This window comes from Trachinotus anak, unplaced genomic scaffold (genome assembly GCF_046630095.1).
Source record: "Trachinotus anak isolate AG129_WGS33_773 ecotype Australia unplaced genomic scaffold, CSIRO_AGI_Tana_v1 ptg000007l, whole genome shotgun sequence".
Taxonomy (NCBI): Eukaryota; Metazoa; Chordata; class Actinopteri; order Carangiformes; family Carangidae; genus Trachinotus; species Trachinotus anak.
The window spans coordinates 16268741-16287096 of record NW_027273858.1 but is presented as its reverse complement, the minus strand read 5'-3'; the positions used below and the strand labels follow the sequence as shown (position 1 = coordinate 16287096).

The window sequence follows — 18356 nt, the reverse complement described above, 5'->3', positions numbered from 1 at the left end:
CAGGGTAAATAACTTTTGACAAGTTGGAACAAGATCACGACTTTCCTGGTACTGGCAATTACCAATGTTGCTTACTGGCATTACAGACAGATGGTAACGATGTGATCAATACCCATGTCTTTGATTACACTTAATATTAGCCAACCTTTCTTGCATCTTCTTGCAGTTCAGTGAGCGATGAGCAATCTTGATAAAGACATGGCACCTTAGCTCTTGCCTCTTTGTCTCATCACGGTGATGACACTATCTGTGACTCATCCTGCAGACCAGAGTTGTGAGAGTAATCTAAGGCCACCGCTTCCTTGTGCAGATCGGGAGGGAAGGAGTTTTTCCGCCATGACCCACAGCAGTGAGTTTACATAGCTCAGATACCCAAAGAGATACCCAGGCTTCTCACTGTGCACATCCCCGTCAAACACAGAGATGATAGGAACTAATCAGTAAATGGTGGTTTTAACTGGCAGGGGATCTGACGTGAGCCGGACCTCACAGGATCGCCACCATGAACGTGGGACAGATTCTATCACAACAATACCTGCTTTCTTCCACCGTGTGAAGGCCGCATTTAACACTAACTTTTTATGATAGAGTTTTACATCAATCAACATTTATGTAAGTTAAAACTTTCCTGTTACACATAAATCGCTTCACTGGTTCTGTATTTTGTTAGCAGCTCTGTCAGGCTAAACTTTGCACTTTGAGCTAAATGTTAACATCAATATGCTAACAAGGTTACAACGACAATGCGAATGTGCTTATGAAAGTATAATGTTTACCATGTTCACTTACTTTGTTAGCATGCTAATGCTGACGGGCCTATATGTCTGTCAGTACCAAATTCTATGGCAATACATCCACTAGTTGAAGATTTCAGATGTCACCAAAAACCACAAATGAGAACTATATAGAAAATGTTGTAAATTTTGAAACATTACTGCATGTTGTGTCAAAAAGCTTTAAAGCTGTGGCATGAATATAGGAATAATGTTGAAGACATAATGGCTAGCTAATATACAGTCTGTGAATAAATGACTCACATCTCAAAACACTGCCTGTGTTTTCTGCAAATCCTCACTCCATCCCATGCTGAATTCAGCTTTTAAATACAAATACAAGAGCAAACATTTTTCTCTTTAAACGTTTTTATTTTCCCAAAAATGTGGTTAAAACTTTGTTGCAAGATCAGGATCATTGTCAGATAAGCAGAGATGTACAAATTCCAACACAGCTCTCGACACATGGATTTTGAGAATTTCAGATCGATGTTTGTTTTAGTGACTGTTATTAGTTGAAAAAAATTGGCCAAAAATATTCAGTTTTAGTACAAAATGTGTGTTGTGCTCAAACACCTGGTTACCAGACGTTGTACAGTCCTTGAACCTTCTGATACAGATGAAAATAATGATTTCCTCTCAGACATTTTTACTTTCTGTGGTGCTATAAGCTTTCCTAGAACCTCACAACTTAAGGTCATCGGTTGCTATTTTGTTCTTCCTGGATCATTTAAAACATAGTTTAACATTTTGGAAAACATGCTAATTCACCTTTTTTAGATAATAAGATCAACGCCACTCTCACGTGTGTGCAATATATATTTGTATGTTGAATTTATTCTTCAGTCATTTACCATGTGACCTCTGGCTGACTAACAGTTTCTTAAATCAGTAGCAGTTATAATCTGTAAACACCTTTATGCGTGAAACAAAATGCAGGTGATGCTTCACAAATTAACGGAGTCAACGTGTGGCTGTTGTGGGACGCTGTTAGCGACAGCACACAGGGGTTTCCACGCAGAGCAGAGAGGTGACGGAGTTTCTGTGGTTGGCTCACCACACAGACCTGCTCTGTCCCAACCTGCGGAGTGTCGGGCTCCCTGCGTCAGACCTGGCCTTGGAGAGAAGGGCTATATTATTGGGCCTTGGCCCCTGCCTCTCCCCTGTAGTTCACAACTTTTTCACCCCAAGAAAATGTCAGGGATGGAGTTTTTTATTTCACCCAAAAATTTCCCTTTCTAATCACGCGTCTCAGCTCTTGGCTGAAGCAGCTGGGAAACTCAGCAATCCAGCCGTGTCCAGAAACACGTCTGTGCTATCAGCCACTCCATCAAAATCTATTTGCCATCCAAACACAGTGATAATTTAATTCAGAGCTGGGACACTGATTTAAATAGTCGTCTGGCCGTACCTTTTCAAATACCTGACCTGATATGTGATACTGGGAGGATTTACATAAGTGCTTTGTAGACCTTGTCAGGAGAAATATATGACCAATAAAGGCAGTGGAGACCTCTTACCGTCCCTGCACATGACATCTCCAAAATCTCTCATGTCTTCCTGCCACACTGGAATAGCTTTGATTTCTTTCCCAACTTCAATAAACATAATGCGAGTTGAACCTTCAACAAAGAGGATTTAAGCTGTACAACAGATAAAACATTCCCACAACCTCCACCAACTACTCTCTGACATTTTATAAATGGCTCCATGTGCTCAGCAGTGTGACCTTTGGCTCCTTCTATACAATATAAGGTGTCATGCCCTGGTCAAAGGAGGATATCATTCTGTATAAAAACAAGAGTTTAACAGTCTGCTTGTACAGTTTAGAGCTCTCATTCTTCAAATATGTGAGGGGTGATGCAGTGGAATTCGCAAACATTTGCTGCACATTATCTTGTTACAAACACTCCTAATCCTCACTCTTTCCCTGATAGGAGGGAAAGATAATTGTTCCTCCACAGGGAGAGATTCATAGCTATTGTTTTTCTTATTGTGCCAAGCCCTGTTTGCCAGATTAACAGACAAATTTGTTGATCTGATGGTTGTGAGTTGGCTTCTGAGATGAAAATGCAATAAAATAAAAGTTGTGGGAAAGAATATATCCTCGAGTGATCCTGTCTTCCCCGCAAGTTGCAGAGGCTGTGGGGAAACACCTCAAAAACAAAAGGTACATTTTTCAGTGGAGTTTTGTTCTATGATGGCTCTGGGAAAGCGGCCCCGAGTCTTTGTTTGTGCAAAATCAAACTTTAATCTGGTGCTTTTGATAGATGTTGCCTTTTATTTCAAATGTTTATGGAAATACCCAACAACAGTCTTGTGTGGTCCTGTGTCTAATGAAACACACTCATGTACGGCTCACGCAGCCATCAGATCACTGGCCAGCACACAATGCTCTCCATGGAGTGTGGTTTCTGAGGAGGCGAGCACATGGTGGGCACGGCGCAGGACAAGTGGGTTTTCCTCCTCATCAGGGACCGTCACAGCTATGAAAGTGGGCGCTAGGAGGCTTCCACAATCCCAGCTCATGGCTGGCTCTACGGGCCAGCTGTGTTGGTGCTGTCAGCCTCATCCTCCTCCGGTCCATCTCCTCCAGGCCACATGAGCTCCCATGGAGGGCTCCAGGAGGATTAGCACACCAGAGGAGGGGGTGAAGGGTTCAGGAGCAAGTGTTCAGGGGTCAGCCTGGGGTTTTACATTTGATCTCCTCTCTTGTACAAATTAATGTTCTCTGATGTATTATTTTGATTGAACTGGCTTAAAGTGATATGAGCCTCAGTTCGTCAACCTATCAAGTGTAATTTACTCAGACCCGGGCTCACGCTGGTTCTGCTTGTCTGAGGAGCACGAGATCACCTGAGTCTGGTGTTTTCCTGTTGAGTGCAACTGAGGAGAGAGCTGCAGGTTGTTTTGCTTTGGGTTGACGGATGGGGCACGGGGGTGGCGGTCACAAACCTCACAGCACATTGAGTTGTCATCAATGCTCAGCAGAGAAGATCTCACGTCTTAGAAGCAGACAGCTGGAGCAGCACCTCTCCTTGTTCTATTTCTGAAGAAGGGAAAGACGAGTGTGGCAGTTTCCTTGTTTGATGAACAACAATTCTGTGTGGACAGACAGATTGTAATGGCACCCTGAGGGCATGGGTAACTCTGTCACACTCACCACAGGTGGAAAAACTTCAGGTGATTCTGCAAATAAAGAGGCCTTTTAAATTTGCACACCTGCACAGAGACAGAGGTTAAAACATTTCACAACCCAACCTGCATAGCCTGTGGTCACATCCATGTGAACCCAAACCTCAGTGCTAAATATCTCTGCACAAACTCATCTCATGAAGATTGGATGCCAGGATCAGATTCCAGAATCAGCTGCTGATCAGACATGAGGGAAGTTTAGACAAGGCAGATTTGGTTCTGAGTCTGAGTTTGTGTTGCAAATGCGTTGTGATAGCTTAGTGGATGTCTAAAGCCACGTCTGCTGGTGTTCCTGTCTACAAGAAGAAACTTGCTCTGTCAAAATAGCTGCCCTTCTAAAGGACGAGAGGAGATTTAGTTGTTGCAGCCAAACCAGGCTTTTATGTCCCTGCCACCATCTTGATAAACATACATAAACAGTGCACACGGGACAAAGGACACAACAGCTGACATTGTATCGTAGCTTTCTATGACAGCAGAGCTTCCCTTTGCAGATGCTGGGTCGGACAACAGACTTCCTCTCTGTGTGTGCATCTGTTTGTGCGTAAAAGAAGGTGGATGAGGGACTCCTCATTTTAAATCCTGTCTTTTACACTTTCAGGTTCAGTGCAGTTCTGGAGATTTGGAACACTGTCTTTATGGTCATGTCTAATAAAATCTTCAGCAGATAATAATGCAGAAATGACGTTTAAAAAAACACTGAGATGAGGATGGTAGAAAGTGAAACATAATGTTCAACGTGGTTATGCTACATTTTAGCCTACTAATAAACTGATGGGAGTGTCATTAGTTATTTGGTCATAAACCATAATAATATAATATTCAGTTTATAATTTTGACCAGATGGAGCTAAATAAAAAGTTAATGATCACCAGAGTGGTGGCACTGAAGGAAAGTCAGAAGATGACCAAACTCATAAAGATTCATCCTCTCGGCATCATGTATATCTGTAACAAATTAAGTGGCAATCCACTCAGTGGTTGTTGAGACATTTCAGTCTGGACCAAACCATTACCAACCCTAGAACCGCACAGCTAGAGAGGCTAAAAACAGAAACAATCTTGTCTTCAGAACAGCAGCTCTTTATGCACAATTTCACAAAGAATGTCTTTGGGCGGCTCAGTTGAACCACAGTTGTGTTATCCAAAAATTTGCTGACTCAACCACTATTGCACAATGAACATCTTTGACCAAAAGAAGAAATGTCAGTGTCCTTCACTGTGTCCTACTTCGGTGCACATGCTGAGATGGTTGCTTAATTCTGTCCAAAAGCAAAAAACCACCTTTAGAGCTGCAATATTAAACCCCCCATAGGAGAAATAAGTGTCTGGTTTGTTCTGCTGTTTGAGCAGAAACAGAATATAGACAGCTAACAAACCATGAGAAATTGTGATATTGTGTGGTCAGTCGAAAACTATTTTATCATTTAAATCTGATTGGCAATGGAGTAATAGTCCTTTTAGTAGTAGATGTGGAATTCAGTTTATTCCCCACTCAGCGGAGGCTGCAAAGTAGCGTAGGTCTCCAGGGCTCTGCAGACAGGGTCAGTTAAGTACGATGTCCAAGTTCTACACAGCTCAGACGTCTGTCTCCCTGCCTATGAAAAGATACGGGCCATTTGAGACTCACCATGGTAAGACTCCCTTGTAAGGACTTTGACACTTTTACATCCATGCCTGAAATGTAGCCGTCCCCATGTAAATGATGTCTTTCAGACTCGTATCTAGTTAATTCTGTTTTTCTCCTTCTGAAGCCCCAACAGACATTTTATACCGTGCACACATAAGTTATCTCAAACCTCCATAAAAAACTTGTGGGTCAAGCAGGTGTAAACATATAAATATGATTTAAAAAAACCCACATCACATTCACAGCAATTGTGCAGGGCACACTGTGCCCTTTGACAAATCCACTTAAGGTTATGTGGGGGGAAAAAGACATTTTCCAAACAGCTCCCCCAGCTTGTCACACAGGAGGTATAGACCATCCACTGGAACTTGGCTTAAAGCAACACTCTGCATTCATAGGCAAGGCAATGCTAAATTAGATAATTTAGACTTGTGTCTTTATGATTTGCAGGAGTACAGCATGGAAGCCTCCCTCTCTTGCTGAACAAACAAAAATTTGTTCTGCTCAAATAAAATTTCATGAGGAGATAATTTTGCGAGCATACAGCATAAAGGTCTCTCTCATGTGCATTGGGGCTGCACTCTGACGGCAAATCTACTTAAAGTCTGAAGAGGTAGTTCAACACACGGTGGACAAGATGACAGAGAGAGATATGGCTGATCGGGTCCACCGCTGGAGACAAGCCTCCACGTGCCAACAAAACCGCAAAAACAATCAAAAAGGCTGATCAAAAAATCCTTTCTATCCAGTCGGCCTTTTTAAACTTACACAACTCAAAAATCCTCATGAGTACATTACAAGCTTCTCACAATCTGATTTATATACCTTAAGGAACCCATTTTATGACTACTTTAACAGATATCCCACTGTATTATTTAATCAAATATTATTGGATTAAGTAAAGTAACCTTAAAGAGAATTCCAATGGCATTAGACAGCTCCTTCAACATTTCTTGGCATGAGCAACTCTGAATCAAAACTAAAACCCACAGAAACGAGTCTCTAATCTGGGATTTCATCAGGAGATAAATCCTGGAGCTGGTCCACTGAGAATGAATTGGAAACTGACATGGTGGATGGTGCAGTGACTGTCTGCGCTTTTGCTCTCAAGTAGGTTTGACAGAAACTGTAGGCGCTACCAGTTATGAAGCAGAACATATCTCACAATACCTTGTAAAACCCTGGGAACTATCACATTGATATCAGTCAAAATCAGAGGAGCATGTTTCTTGGATGCAGTTTTGACTACGGGTTTCACTGGAAGTCCAGGATATTTAGAAAAACAAAGGGGAAATCTACTTTCTGTGGCTTGACTTTAAGCCCGAGGACTTGCAAAACAGCCTACTGAAATCCCTGACATGTCTTATGGGTGAGATACAGTTGGAGCTTTTTTTAGATTAGAAATCACATGGGGAATTTAAAATGAGTTTAACATTTCAAAACACCCAAAACCATGGAGATGGATTCACTGTAGGCCCTTAGCTAAAAGGATATATCTATATAAGAAGCTGCAGATAAAGAACAGATGCATTTCATTGCCATTCCACAATCTCCCTCAGTAACTCTTGAGCAGAGGAAGACATCTGGTGAGCGGCTGCACTTTAACATCAAAAAGTGGGTTTCTGTCTTCATTCATTCATTAAAACAACTAATACTTGTGTTGTGGCAGTGCAGTGGTCAGAGGTGGCAGAGTGAGGGAGGCTCTGTTGTCAGACACAAGAGGCCACTTTGATCTCTGAAAATCTTTGCCTTTGTTGATGACAGAATACCTGGGAAAGGGATTTTCAATTAGAGTACCTGCATGGGAATCCCCTGACACGCAACAAGCACAAGACACACACGGAGAAATATGTGAAAATACACAAACCTCCGGAAATTACTCAAAATCAACAACACCCGACACAGGATTTCTGGCTTTTTTTGAAAGCATCAGAGTGTCTTATGTGTGATATCAGATTTTCCTCCTTTGAAGTTGTAAGCTCATAATGCCTACATGTGAAAGGCTTGTTTTTTTCCATGTTCACAGAGCTGACAACAGATTCACTCTCCAGCTTCTTCTAGACACTCGCTCAGTCCCACATATGACAACACCCCATGTTTACCCCTCTGACTTCCATCCCACACATCCTGTTTGTGGCAGCATCTTCCATTGTTCTCGTCTGTATCTACCTGAGCAGGTACAAACACTCTTTCCACTGAGGCAGTTCATGGATACAGTAAAAGGGATCCCTGCCTGTGTGCTTTTGTTTTGTTATCAACATTTGGCTGCTTTATCATTTCTTAAGTGGATGGAAAAAAAAGGGGGAGGGATGGAAAATATGCTGATAAATGTCAAACACAAAGAAGAAGCCACACAAAGAGAAACCTCCAGTGAGACAAAGCTTTTCAGATTTGGCCTCACAAAGTGGCTGGTAAAAAGTTGTTTTTGTGTGTGTGTGTGTGTGTGTGTGTGTGTGTGTATGCATGAGGTTAGGAGAGCTTTGCTAAATCCAGCACAAAGCTCACACTTGATTTCTAAAAAAAGAGGGCACCTTTTGGAGCAGCACCCCAGCTGATGTCACCCTGGAGGAAGTGCTTTGAAGGGGATGGGGGCAGAGGGACATCCAGGCATCACAATAACGTGTTGTATGCCAGAAGCATCACAAGGACATGACGCTATCCCTGTGAGGAGTGGGCTTCACAATGCACTATATATTTGCTATAATGTGAACATCTTGATGAGGGGGCCATCAAAGTGATGGGGATGTGTTTTTGCAATCAGTGATTTAGCTCCATGTCTCCTGAAAACAGCAAATTTCATGATCCATTGCTCTGTAAAAGAGTGAAACATATCAATTTTACACCAAGAATCATTCAATTCACAATTCCAGGCTATCCTACAATGATACATCAAAGTATAAAGCTAAGCTCACAAGAGTGAGGAGAAGTGTGACACTGCCCTCTAGTGTCTGAAGGTTAATGATTTTAAATTCATTGTATAATTGTTTTTGTGGGTGGATTGTTGAGTAGATTAGTTGACTGAATAATCCACATGATAGTGAACAGGAAGATTATTTTAGTAAACTGGAATTTAAAAACTTTGATCTTACCTTATCCTTGATCAGACCGTGTGTGATACACACACAGGTGTACACCCCTCCTGGTATTTTGGTATTTCCTTTGAACTCCGGCTTCGAGATAGCTGCAGATATCAGCATGAAGGAATCTCCCCACCTGTGATACAGTGCGAACAGCAGCAGTGTAAGTGAATAGTGTGTAGCCAGCCTCATGTTGCCTTGGCCCGTGATGAGGGCTCAATCATTCCCTTATTTATTTGTTATCAGATGATTGACGACGAGAACAAGTGCTTCCCCTCGTCTCAGTTGGATGAATGGCAGCTCAGGTGGGAAGAACAGAACAGGAATACCTGTCCTGTGAGTCACATTGTTCTGAGGATTTAGATTTAAACTAGCAACAAAGATAAAATAATGAACAATTGAGACCTGAGATATGATTTTTATAAGTCATGTAGTTAATGATTCAATGAGAAACATAGGCCTACAACAAGCTAGTTTCATTGATTGTATTTTATTACAATACTTATTACTTATCACTTACTTATACTTATTTTGCAAGAGGAGGATAGTATGATGTTTTTGCCAGTCTCTGCCCAGACCCATTTTTTCCTAGTGCATCCGTATTTTGCCAAGATACAACAGTTTAATTCATGTTTATACATGTTGTTCTAATACTATAATGTAGTGGTTCTCAAACAAGGACCCCTAAATTGACACAGATTAGACCACATAGTCCCATTTGATACGATTTTGTCCCAGGATGACCCATCTGATAAGATTTTTACTTTTAGATGTTTATTACAGAAACTGTTAATAATCACACATTCTGTCATTTTGTTCCTTATGGGTGGAATTATAGTGAAAATAAACGATTCCCCTTTTTGCTGAGGGTCCCCAGACCTCACTTTGAGAACCACTGCCATAATGAAATACTGTTCTATTGTCCCATTTCAAAAATCTTGACCAAGGTTTTCAATCTCCCTTTATCACCAAGTGTAGACGTGACATTGAAATTTGAAGATCATTTAAAGCTGACTTCTCAGTCTAGTAGAGACTCTTATGTGTGGCTCAAACCGAGGTCATGGATCCATGTGCAGGTCAACATACTGAAGAGCAACTTTTCATTGTTTCTGTATATTTATCTAGTTGTTCAAGTGTTATGGAAATGAAATATTAGTTTAGTATCAGATGGTTCAACATGCTCACTGCTGTCTGTCAGTTAAACATGAGATCCATCAGTTGCCGTGAAACTGTAGTAATCTTTGCTGCAACAAGGGGGCGTCATTCATCTATCACTGGTCTATAATGCCACTGCAGTCTGATTTCACTATTTTCTCTTTCAAGTCTCTCTTTCCAAAGCAAAATAATCACTGGATGAGTTTGTTTAGAAGTAGTTTTAGATGGGGGTTGATTTAGTATTGATGAAGATTAAAAGTGATTGATACGCTACAGATCCATTTAATGTAAATGTGTTTTAAGGTTTTGAGTTTGACACAGGCCTTGACCCGGGCCTTGTACAAAATATGTGGATTTCCTGCTTAAGCTTCTTAAATACATGATCTTCAGGTGACTGTTTTTTTTTTTAAATTGGTGGGTGATTATCTCAGATTATAAGAGGACACGCCCTATGTATTAACCCATCTACTTTCTTTCAAATCACTTAGCAGACTTTCACAAAGTTGAGCTCACAGTCTATCTCTGATTAGCCTACTGCCGGAGAGAATAATAACAACAAAAGAATGGTGGAAATAGCATAATAATATGCCCATCGTGCCATGTGGTATTATGCAGATGAACTTAGTACATGCCCGGGCAGTTTCAGTGAGGACTTGAATGGGGAGGATTAATACCAGATGTTCGCTGGAGGCCAGTGGCCAGCCAATAGGGAGGAGGGCCATTTGGTCTGTGGGAGGAGCTCAGTCTCTTCTCTGCACTCAAGATTTCTTCTAACAGGTAGTTTAAAAACTAACCAGGTCAACACCAAGACAGTAGCCAACCGAGCAGTAACCCCGCGAGGAGCACAGTGTGGACGAGGACGTGTCTTTAACAGCATTTTGTTTCTGGATAATGCCCGGACGCCGCCCTCCAGCATGCTGAGCAGGAAGGGGTCTTGTGCGGGGATGATGAGCGCTGCAGCCGGAGTGGACCGCAGCAGGGTCGGGGAGAGGCTGCAGGCTGCTCTGGCCGGGCTGCAGGAGCTGCATCTGCTGAAGGACAGACAGAGCGACATGGTGAGCTGGGCACTGAGGATGGACCGAGAGGAGCCCGTCACTTCTGTCCACGCAGGGCCGGAGGCTCCCAGGACGATGGGGGCTGAGGAGCAGCGGCTGGAGGCGACCCTGACAGCCCTGAAGCAACAGCTGGTAGGAAGTCGTTTAAACGAAAAACCATAAAACTGAATGATTAGAATAGCTCTAGGACCATTTTGCGTATGCAGTAGTTTGGTGTCACCATAATATTTGTTCTTCAATTGCAGTTCTTATTTATAAGAACGGTCCTGAAACTGGGCTCAAATGAACAGTTTAATCGTCCCTGGAGTAAAATGGTCCGTTTGAATGCGGCTGTCAGCTGATGCTCATGCACATTCAGCCTTCAATTATTACCAGACACACTTTAATGCCCTCAGCTGGGGGTAGGAAGTAGGATAGGTGTCATAAATCAAGGTTCACTGCAGGACCAGGAGGACTTTGAGTTGTGTATGTGCGCGCACACAGTGCATGTGTGGACTGCAGGGGGTGGGAGGGCACCTCAATCATTAACCACTAATGCCAGGAAATTAAAGAAGAACATGGAGGTGTGTTTTTAAAGGTGGATATTCTGCAGTGAATCACACCCAGGGAGAGCCTCGGTCCTGAGAGGCACCGTGAGTGTTGGAAACAACTGGCTCTGTGGAGTTTTCCATGACAGGCTTTTTCCATGTGGGCTGCTGTTGCCAGCGTTGAGAGGACGCTGTGCTTATCTATCAGCTGATGCACTGGAGGATAAATGATAAAGCAACTGGCCAGCATGAGATTTAAATTGTGTTTTACATTCACCCACAGTGCAGCTACTGCAGACTTACAACACCCTATCTAAAAGCTCAGCGATCAGACACCTTTTACAATAAGTCACTTTACTGCAGTAGACCCAGCTTGATCTTACAGTAGTCTAATTAAACTGTGCATTTTTTAGGCTATGACCCCCAGTCCTCATCTTAAGAACCACTGTAACAGTAATTGCCCGGCCTTAGCTGCAAAGCAAACAGTCCTTCATCCCAACCCCCAAGCTTTCCTCCTCTAGTAGTTTACACAATGGCCAGGCCCTCACTGTGGGGGAGAAATGAGTTACCCACCACTGCTTCTTCCATGCTCCCCCATGTCCTGCTGGGGTTAATCATCAGCCACAGCTGAGTCGCTTTTGTTTTTCCGATGGCTGTACATTAGAGCATCCTTTATCTGAACAACAGACCTCATCTTATTCAAATTACAGCATTGCTAACACGCACCCCGACCTTTATTGGAAATATTCCTTTTCAAACAAATGTCTAGAGAACTTCTGTTTAATTACATGCATGTGCGTGCATGTGGAGCTTTATTGCATAACTCCCTTCTTTCCTTGAGAAAATCTAATTAGACTCTCCTTTCGGGTTAGGTTGTATCACTGATTTGGTTCAGGGGTTGGCTAAAATGTCATGTGCTGTCTCTTTTACAGTCTCGTCTTCGGAAACAGGATGTAGGCCTGAAGTCTCACTTGCAGCAGCTGGACCAACAGATCAGTGAGCTGAAGCTGGATGTAAACAAGGCCTCCACAGAGCAGCTGGAGAGTGACAGCAGGCCAAGTTCAGGTGAGCAGACACACACACTAAAATAGCGAGTAATGTATAAGTAATATAATAATACAAGTAATACTTACACCTAGCCTACCATCACATGATGTTAAATACTGATATTAATACTCATGTGTAATCGTTCTTTATCTCTGCAGGTTTTTATGAGCTCAGCGATGGCGGCTCCTACTCCCTGTCTAACTCCTGCACCTCCGTGTACAGCGAATGTCTGTCATCGTCTCAGACAAGCCTTCTTCTCCTTCCCATGAGCCCGCCTAATTCCCTCATTAGCCCTCCCTCACAAGTTGATATCTGCCGCCGACGTTCTGCTGACGAGAGCACTACCCAGCCCAACCCTCCACGGGCCACAGGCCTCCATTTGGGCAGCAGTAGGATCCGAAAAAGCACTACAGGCACCGACCAGGCACGACCAAGACCTGTGTCAACAGGTAACCACAACTCCCGATCTCTAATTAAAGTCTCTCATGTCGTAATAGGAACCATGTAACTGTTGCTGAGCAACTCAACATGTATTTTGGTGCATAAAACCATGCAATTTCAGTGAATGAGTGATTTGAAAGGTTAATCCGTATTTTTGTGTCGTAGGGGATCTTGATAGGATGATGGCTCAAGGACCAAGCTACTACAAATCTGTGGATGTGAAAAAACCCTCAATGTGTCCAAACCTGAAGACCTCCACAGTGGACCCCAAGTTTCAGAATAACCTGGTGTCCCGCAGTGGCACTGAAGTGTACCACTACCCCAGCCCCCTGCACGCCGTGGCTCTCCAGAGCCCAATTTTTTCAACTGGAGGCAACCCAGCCACACCTGGACTTCTAGAGGGCCGAGGACCCCCAATGAATGGTTCTGACACCTTTCAGGGGGCACAAATGGGTTATGAGACCAAGACCCTGGGTTACATTGACAAGCTCCTCCAGCGCAGCTTGAGCAAAATCCAGAGTGAAACTGGACCAGAGACTCTGCAGACACATAGTGACTACCACAGGAGGCCCACTGAAGTTGTAACTGTGTTTCCTGAAGTGTCTCAGAAAGAGGTGTGTATGCTGCAGCCTCTTTCAGCTCAAACCTCAAACACCATCCCACTAGATAGCGACCAGAGGAGACACTGCACGACACACTCCAGCCAAGAAGCAGCTGATAACACAAACCACAAACAGTCAGTGAGAACTCAGGAGGTTTCATACCGGTACTCCTATCCTGTTGCCATGAGGGAGTACAGCTCTGATGAGGTCACCACTTCATCCCTCAGGAGGAATGATAGGTCCCAAGGAGAATATGAAAGTGTGGCAAGAAGCCATTCAGAGAAGAGATGTGGGGATAATCCAGAGCCAAGAACACAAGAGAGGAAGGGCCATAGACAAAGAACAGTGATGGCTCACAGCTCCAGCACAGAAGAGAGTCAAGGCTACGAGGTTCATGCTGGTCACAGAGCTTCCCCTGAGTTTGTCCATGCCAAATTCGTCCCCGCTGGATCTCAGAAAGTCAAAGTGAGACAGGCAGACCGTAAAACCAAAGCCGTGAAACTGAGAAGAAAAAGCAGCGATAAGCCTCGAGCGATCAGGCAGCAACATGGATACTCCTCCGGTGAAAGGACCAGAGAGGTCAGTGGTGGGACCAAGGGGGAGCAGAGAAGGTCTGGAAAGGGAAAAGTGACCCAGAAACTTACCACCTGTCACACAGAGGAGCACAGACAGGGCTCGGGTTCAGACTCCAGCCACTGTAGCCCAGGAGTCATGTACACCCACAAGGTTCATCCTAAGCCACAGCCCATCCCTGCTGTTACAAAGTCCAGCAAAAGCCGAAGGCCTCAGTGCGTTGAGTATGAGCAGCCTGTAGAACAGAGGAAGAGGAGGCAGGGGGCTGCCAAGTGGCCGTCCAATGGAGAGATGTTCCAGGCCTCATGTGCTCAGCGTCAGAGGTCAAAAGAGCCTCATGCTCAGGCAGCAGGGAGCATGCAGATGGTCCGCAGTATGAGTGCCAAGCCAGGACACTGGATCGGACCTCCTCGCCCCTTCCAGTCTTCCATGTCCTCTAACTCTTTCTTCCACAATCTTAATGCCAGATACCCTCCAGCACCTTTCCACATGTCCAGCCACTACCCACCCAAATGTGAGTCTGAGTATTCAGCTGAATGTGCCTCCCTGTTTCACTCCACCATCGCTGAAAGCAGTGAGGGGGAGATGAGCGATAACACCACCAACCGCTTCGGAGATAGCGAGTCCAGCCAGAGCTTCCAGTCCTCCTCGGACTCTGACAGCAGCCTGTCCCTGGATGAGGAGGACCAGGTGGACAGCCACGAGGAGGAGGGAGGCCTGGTGTGGGCTGAGGCTGCTCTGGGCCCCACTGCTGCTGGAAGGCCCCTCCAGCAGCTCCCACGCCCCGAGCCATCAGCCTGCAGGATCAAAGCTTCCCGAGCCCTGAAGAAGAAGATTCGCCGGTTCCAGCCTGCCTCCCTGAAGGTTATGACCTTGGTGTAGTGACATTCCCGTGGGTGGACAGAAAATTGTTAGGAAAAACTGTTCAATCACACCTGGACCTTTAGCATAGCACCCTTAATCATCGCTGAGAAGCAGTCATTAAACTGGACTGCATTTGTGCACTGTGTTTTGTTGAAACTAAAAAAAAAAAAAAAAGTTAAGAATTTACAATGTTTGAACCTGAATGGTGTACAAAATGATGCATTGTATAAAAGCATGTATAACACAATTATTACACTTACTCTTAATTTGTAAATATTTATGTTGCTGTAATGGAAGTTTCTCATGGCATATCGCTGCGTTTGACAGTTTCATTGACATTTCTGTTACATAATTGTTTGTATCTCAGAAATAAAACCAATCTTTTTACATTTATTATCCAAATAATTGTTTATATTCTTTTAATTTCTTAATTTTGCTCATTGATTATAACTATACAGATGTATCTTATTAGAATAAACAAATATTAAATATATATTAGGAGAGTTTGGATTGAGTTTTATGCATCTTCCACTTCTCTCTTATATTTAAACACTTAACAACAGTATAAATAGCACCCAATATTTCTTTATCAGTGAGTGAGCACTGCTGGCAACATCTCATCTGCCACTTCTCTCGTCTTCTGGTCACTGTTCGTCACACATGTTGAAAAAATTCTCCACTTAATCTTCGCAAATGCCCCACTGAGTCTGACCAGTTTAGCACAGATAGTACTAACGGCTCCTTATCTGGTTTCCTGATTCTGCCCAGCTGTTGGTTTAATAAGTTGCAGCTTCAACAACCAAACCAGACAGTCATGTTTAATTAGAGGGTGAAACTTATCAGCCTCAGTCATTTAAATGTAAGTAAACATACTTGCACCGAAGTTCCAAAACACACAGTCACACTCCTACAGTTTCTCAAACAGACATTAAGATGGTGGTAGTAGAAGCTCAGGTTTCTGAGGAGAGACCTGACGTTTTGAAACAGTTGGTGTATATGGCTGGGGGCACATGGGATTAAGCAGGAATGACAGATGATAAGAGGCTCCTCACTTCAGAGCTGTCATGAGGAGATTAGACAGTGGGCAGCTGCACAGAGTTGCCCAATAATCTCATTTCCAAAATCTGCCTCGGTATCTTTCCATTAAAATTCTTTTAAAGATGGGGTGAGTAAAAGGGCACTTGTGAAGGTAAGCAGTCCAGTGACTGGCCCTCCAAACATTAGCCCTCTCTCCCGTGGTCATATGTAATAATGTTTTCATTAGGCAGCCGCTGTGACCTTAAAGTTCCCAACTAAGAAGCTTATATGGCTGACAAACATTTTCAGCATTTCATTAATTTTACTTTGAAGTAGTTTCCCTGCAGATCTAATCACTGTGGAGACCATTATTTTTAAGACTCATGAATCATTCATCTAACAAGACTCTCTCTCATTCTCTTTTAACAAGAAATGTTCAATTTGTTTTCAAAGAAGAAAAGGCATCATTTCTTCAGTAAAAGTCCTCACTAAAAGGGCATATGTTAATTCAGCACCATTCTTCTCTCTATTCATCAAACACAAGACAGGTCCAAAGGGCAAAAACCCTAATGCACATCAAAGACAGCATTTTAAGTTTAGCAAGTTGCCACAATGGAATCAACTTATTAGGATTTGTACATCCAGCTGACCTCTGTCCTCTCTATAACAGCGTCAGCAAGTGGTCGGTGGGATTAGTGCTGCTGTTTTCAACCCAGCTCAGAGGGAGCATGGCAGGCCCTGGACTTGTCTTTGATGTTGAGTATAGCAGGACTGCGTCGGCTTGACCTTGTGTGCTTGCTGACCTTTCCAGCTGTAGGGCTGACTCATCTCTGAAGGCACAGCTCATCACAATAGAAAGGTCAGGGGCATTTTTGTACCCTCGCTGCCTCCGGACTTGTCTCTTTTTGTGTTTCTCCATGTTCAGCATGTCTCTTATTTTATTTCTTTGGACTCATTGTTTTAGTCCTTTTTAAGGAGGTGAGTCCATCTGTCCACTGCAAGAACTTTTCTGTTCTTTCAAAATAAACATATAAGTTGTTTTTTGCGCAGTCAGTGCCTTAACGACTACATAATGTAATTGGATGGTGGTAAAGATAATTCGGCTAGGGAGCCAGACCTCTAGGGATCAAATGTGCAGCAGGTGTGCAGGTGCACACAAATGCTATTTTTTTTTGGTATAAAATTGAGTGCAGGGGAGGGGGGCATTACAAAATACTCCCTAGGGATGGCTGTCAAGTCACTGAAAGACTACAGATGTTGTGTGGGATCTCATTACGCAGACTGTGGTTGAATTGCTCTGACTTCGACATCGTATACATGAGAACATATGGGCCAACGCTCTCCTCCAATCAAGATCGTACATTTTCAACTGAGGCTCATCAACCTGCTGATAAAAGGTCTTAACCGGAGTCTTTTAAGCTCGACACAAGGAATCACGATGCCTTTTTCACACGGCTATAGATCCTGTGAATAGAGTTTTATTTTCTTTTTTCATAACTTTTACTTTTACCACAGTTTGGACAGGTAAAGTGAAGTGTACCTAAGCACTGTTTAATCAGCAAAATAAAAATAACACATCATTGACTTTATACTCACTCCAGCTTTCTTCACACGCACTTTCTAAACCAGTCTGCAGCAGAACATGTCTGTCAATGTCCACTGAGATATAAATAGGTGTAAGTGTCATGCCAAACTACTCTGAGTGCTGGGACAGGTAAACACAGAGATAATGCAGAGAAGGCATGCCACTGAGCTGCTTTGGACAGTGATCTTATTAAACATCAGATCAGTGTACTTCTTGTTTCTTCTGCTTACACGCATCTTATTCAATTAACAACCAATTCATTCAGATCTCTGTGTCCTAAATTATCCAAAAAAAAAAAGGATTATCCAAATATATCCAAATATCTAATCCAGCATTGTTCAGCAGATTTAACAGTTCTGTGACAACGTAATATCTGTAGAAAAAGAAAAATAAAACATTGCAAACAAACGCAAGAGAGAGAGAACAGAGAAAGGAGTGAGAACAACAGCGGGTGTGCCACAGACAGGTACTAATTAAACTTTGGCTTGGTTCACATTAGGTCACAGTTGGGGGAGGGGTTCTCCACGTGTTCATGAGGTAATCCCAAAACCCAGCACGCACCAGTCCTTCCCAGTCTGTTTCCACGCTCAAAACACAAAGTACTGCATGAGGCTGTCTGTGTTTCCTCTCCCCCTCATCGTAGCTATTTCAGCATGTCTGTTGGAGCATGCAACGCTTGGGTTTTTCTATTTACATTGATTTTCATGTGACTCTCTACAGCGTTATGTCTGTGTGTCTTCCTCTTGTAGTCTGAAATGTCTTTCACTGGATATTCTTGAGGCCATGTTGCTTCCCTGATGTGAAAACTAGAAGGTG

General features: G+C 43.3%; 1 protein-coding gene across 1 annotated transcript; it reads left to right on the top strand.

Moving 5' to 3' along the window:
- The first annotated feature begins 10481 nt into the window (after window positions 1-10481).
- dact2 (dishevelled-binding antagonist of beta-catenin 2) lies at window positions 10482-15112 on the top strand. Its single transcript, XM_071481027.1, has 4 exons — window positions 10482-11016; window positions 12344-12476; window positions 12617-12907; window positions 13065-15112. The coding sequence occupies exons 1-4, from the start codon at window positions 10507-10509 to the stop codon at window positions 14954-14956; spliced, it is 2826 nt and encodes a 941-aa protein (XP_071337128.1). The 5' UTR covers window positions 10482-10506; the 3' UTR covers window positions 14957-15112.
- The last annotated feature ends 3244 nt before the right edge of the window (window positions 15113-18356 follow it).

Bases quoted from the DNA above. Each gene is read 5' to 3' on its own strand.
- dact2 (XM_071481027.1), top strand. From the start codon at position 10,507: ATGTTCGCTGGAGGCCAGTGGCCAGCCAATAGGGAGGAGGGCCATTTG. The intron at 12,477-12,616 runs GTGAGCAGACAC...TTATCTCTGCAG, and splicing joins TGACAGCAGGCCAAGTTCAG to GTTTTTATGAGCTCAGCGAT. The intron at 12,908-13,064 runs GTAACCACAACT...TTTGTGTCGTAG, and splicing joins ACCAAGACCTGTGTCAACAG to GGGATCTTGATAGGATGATG.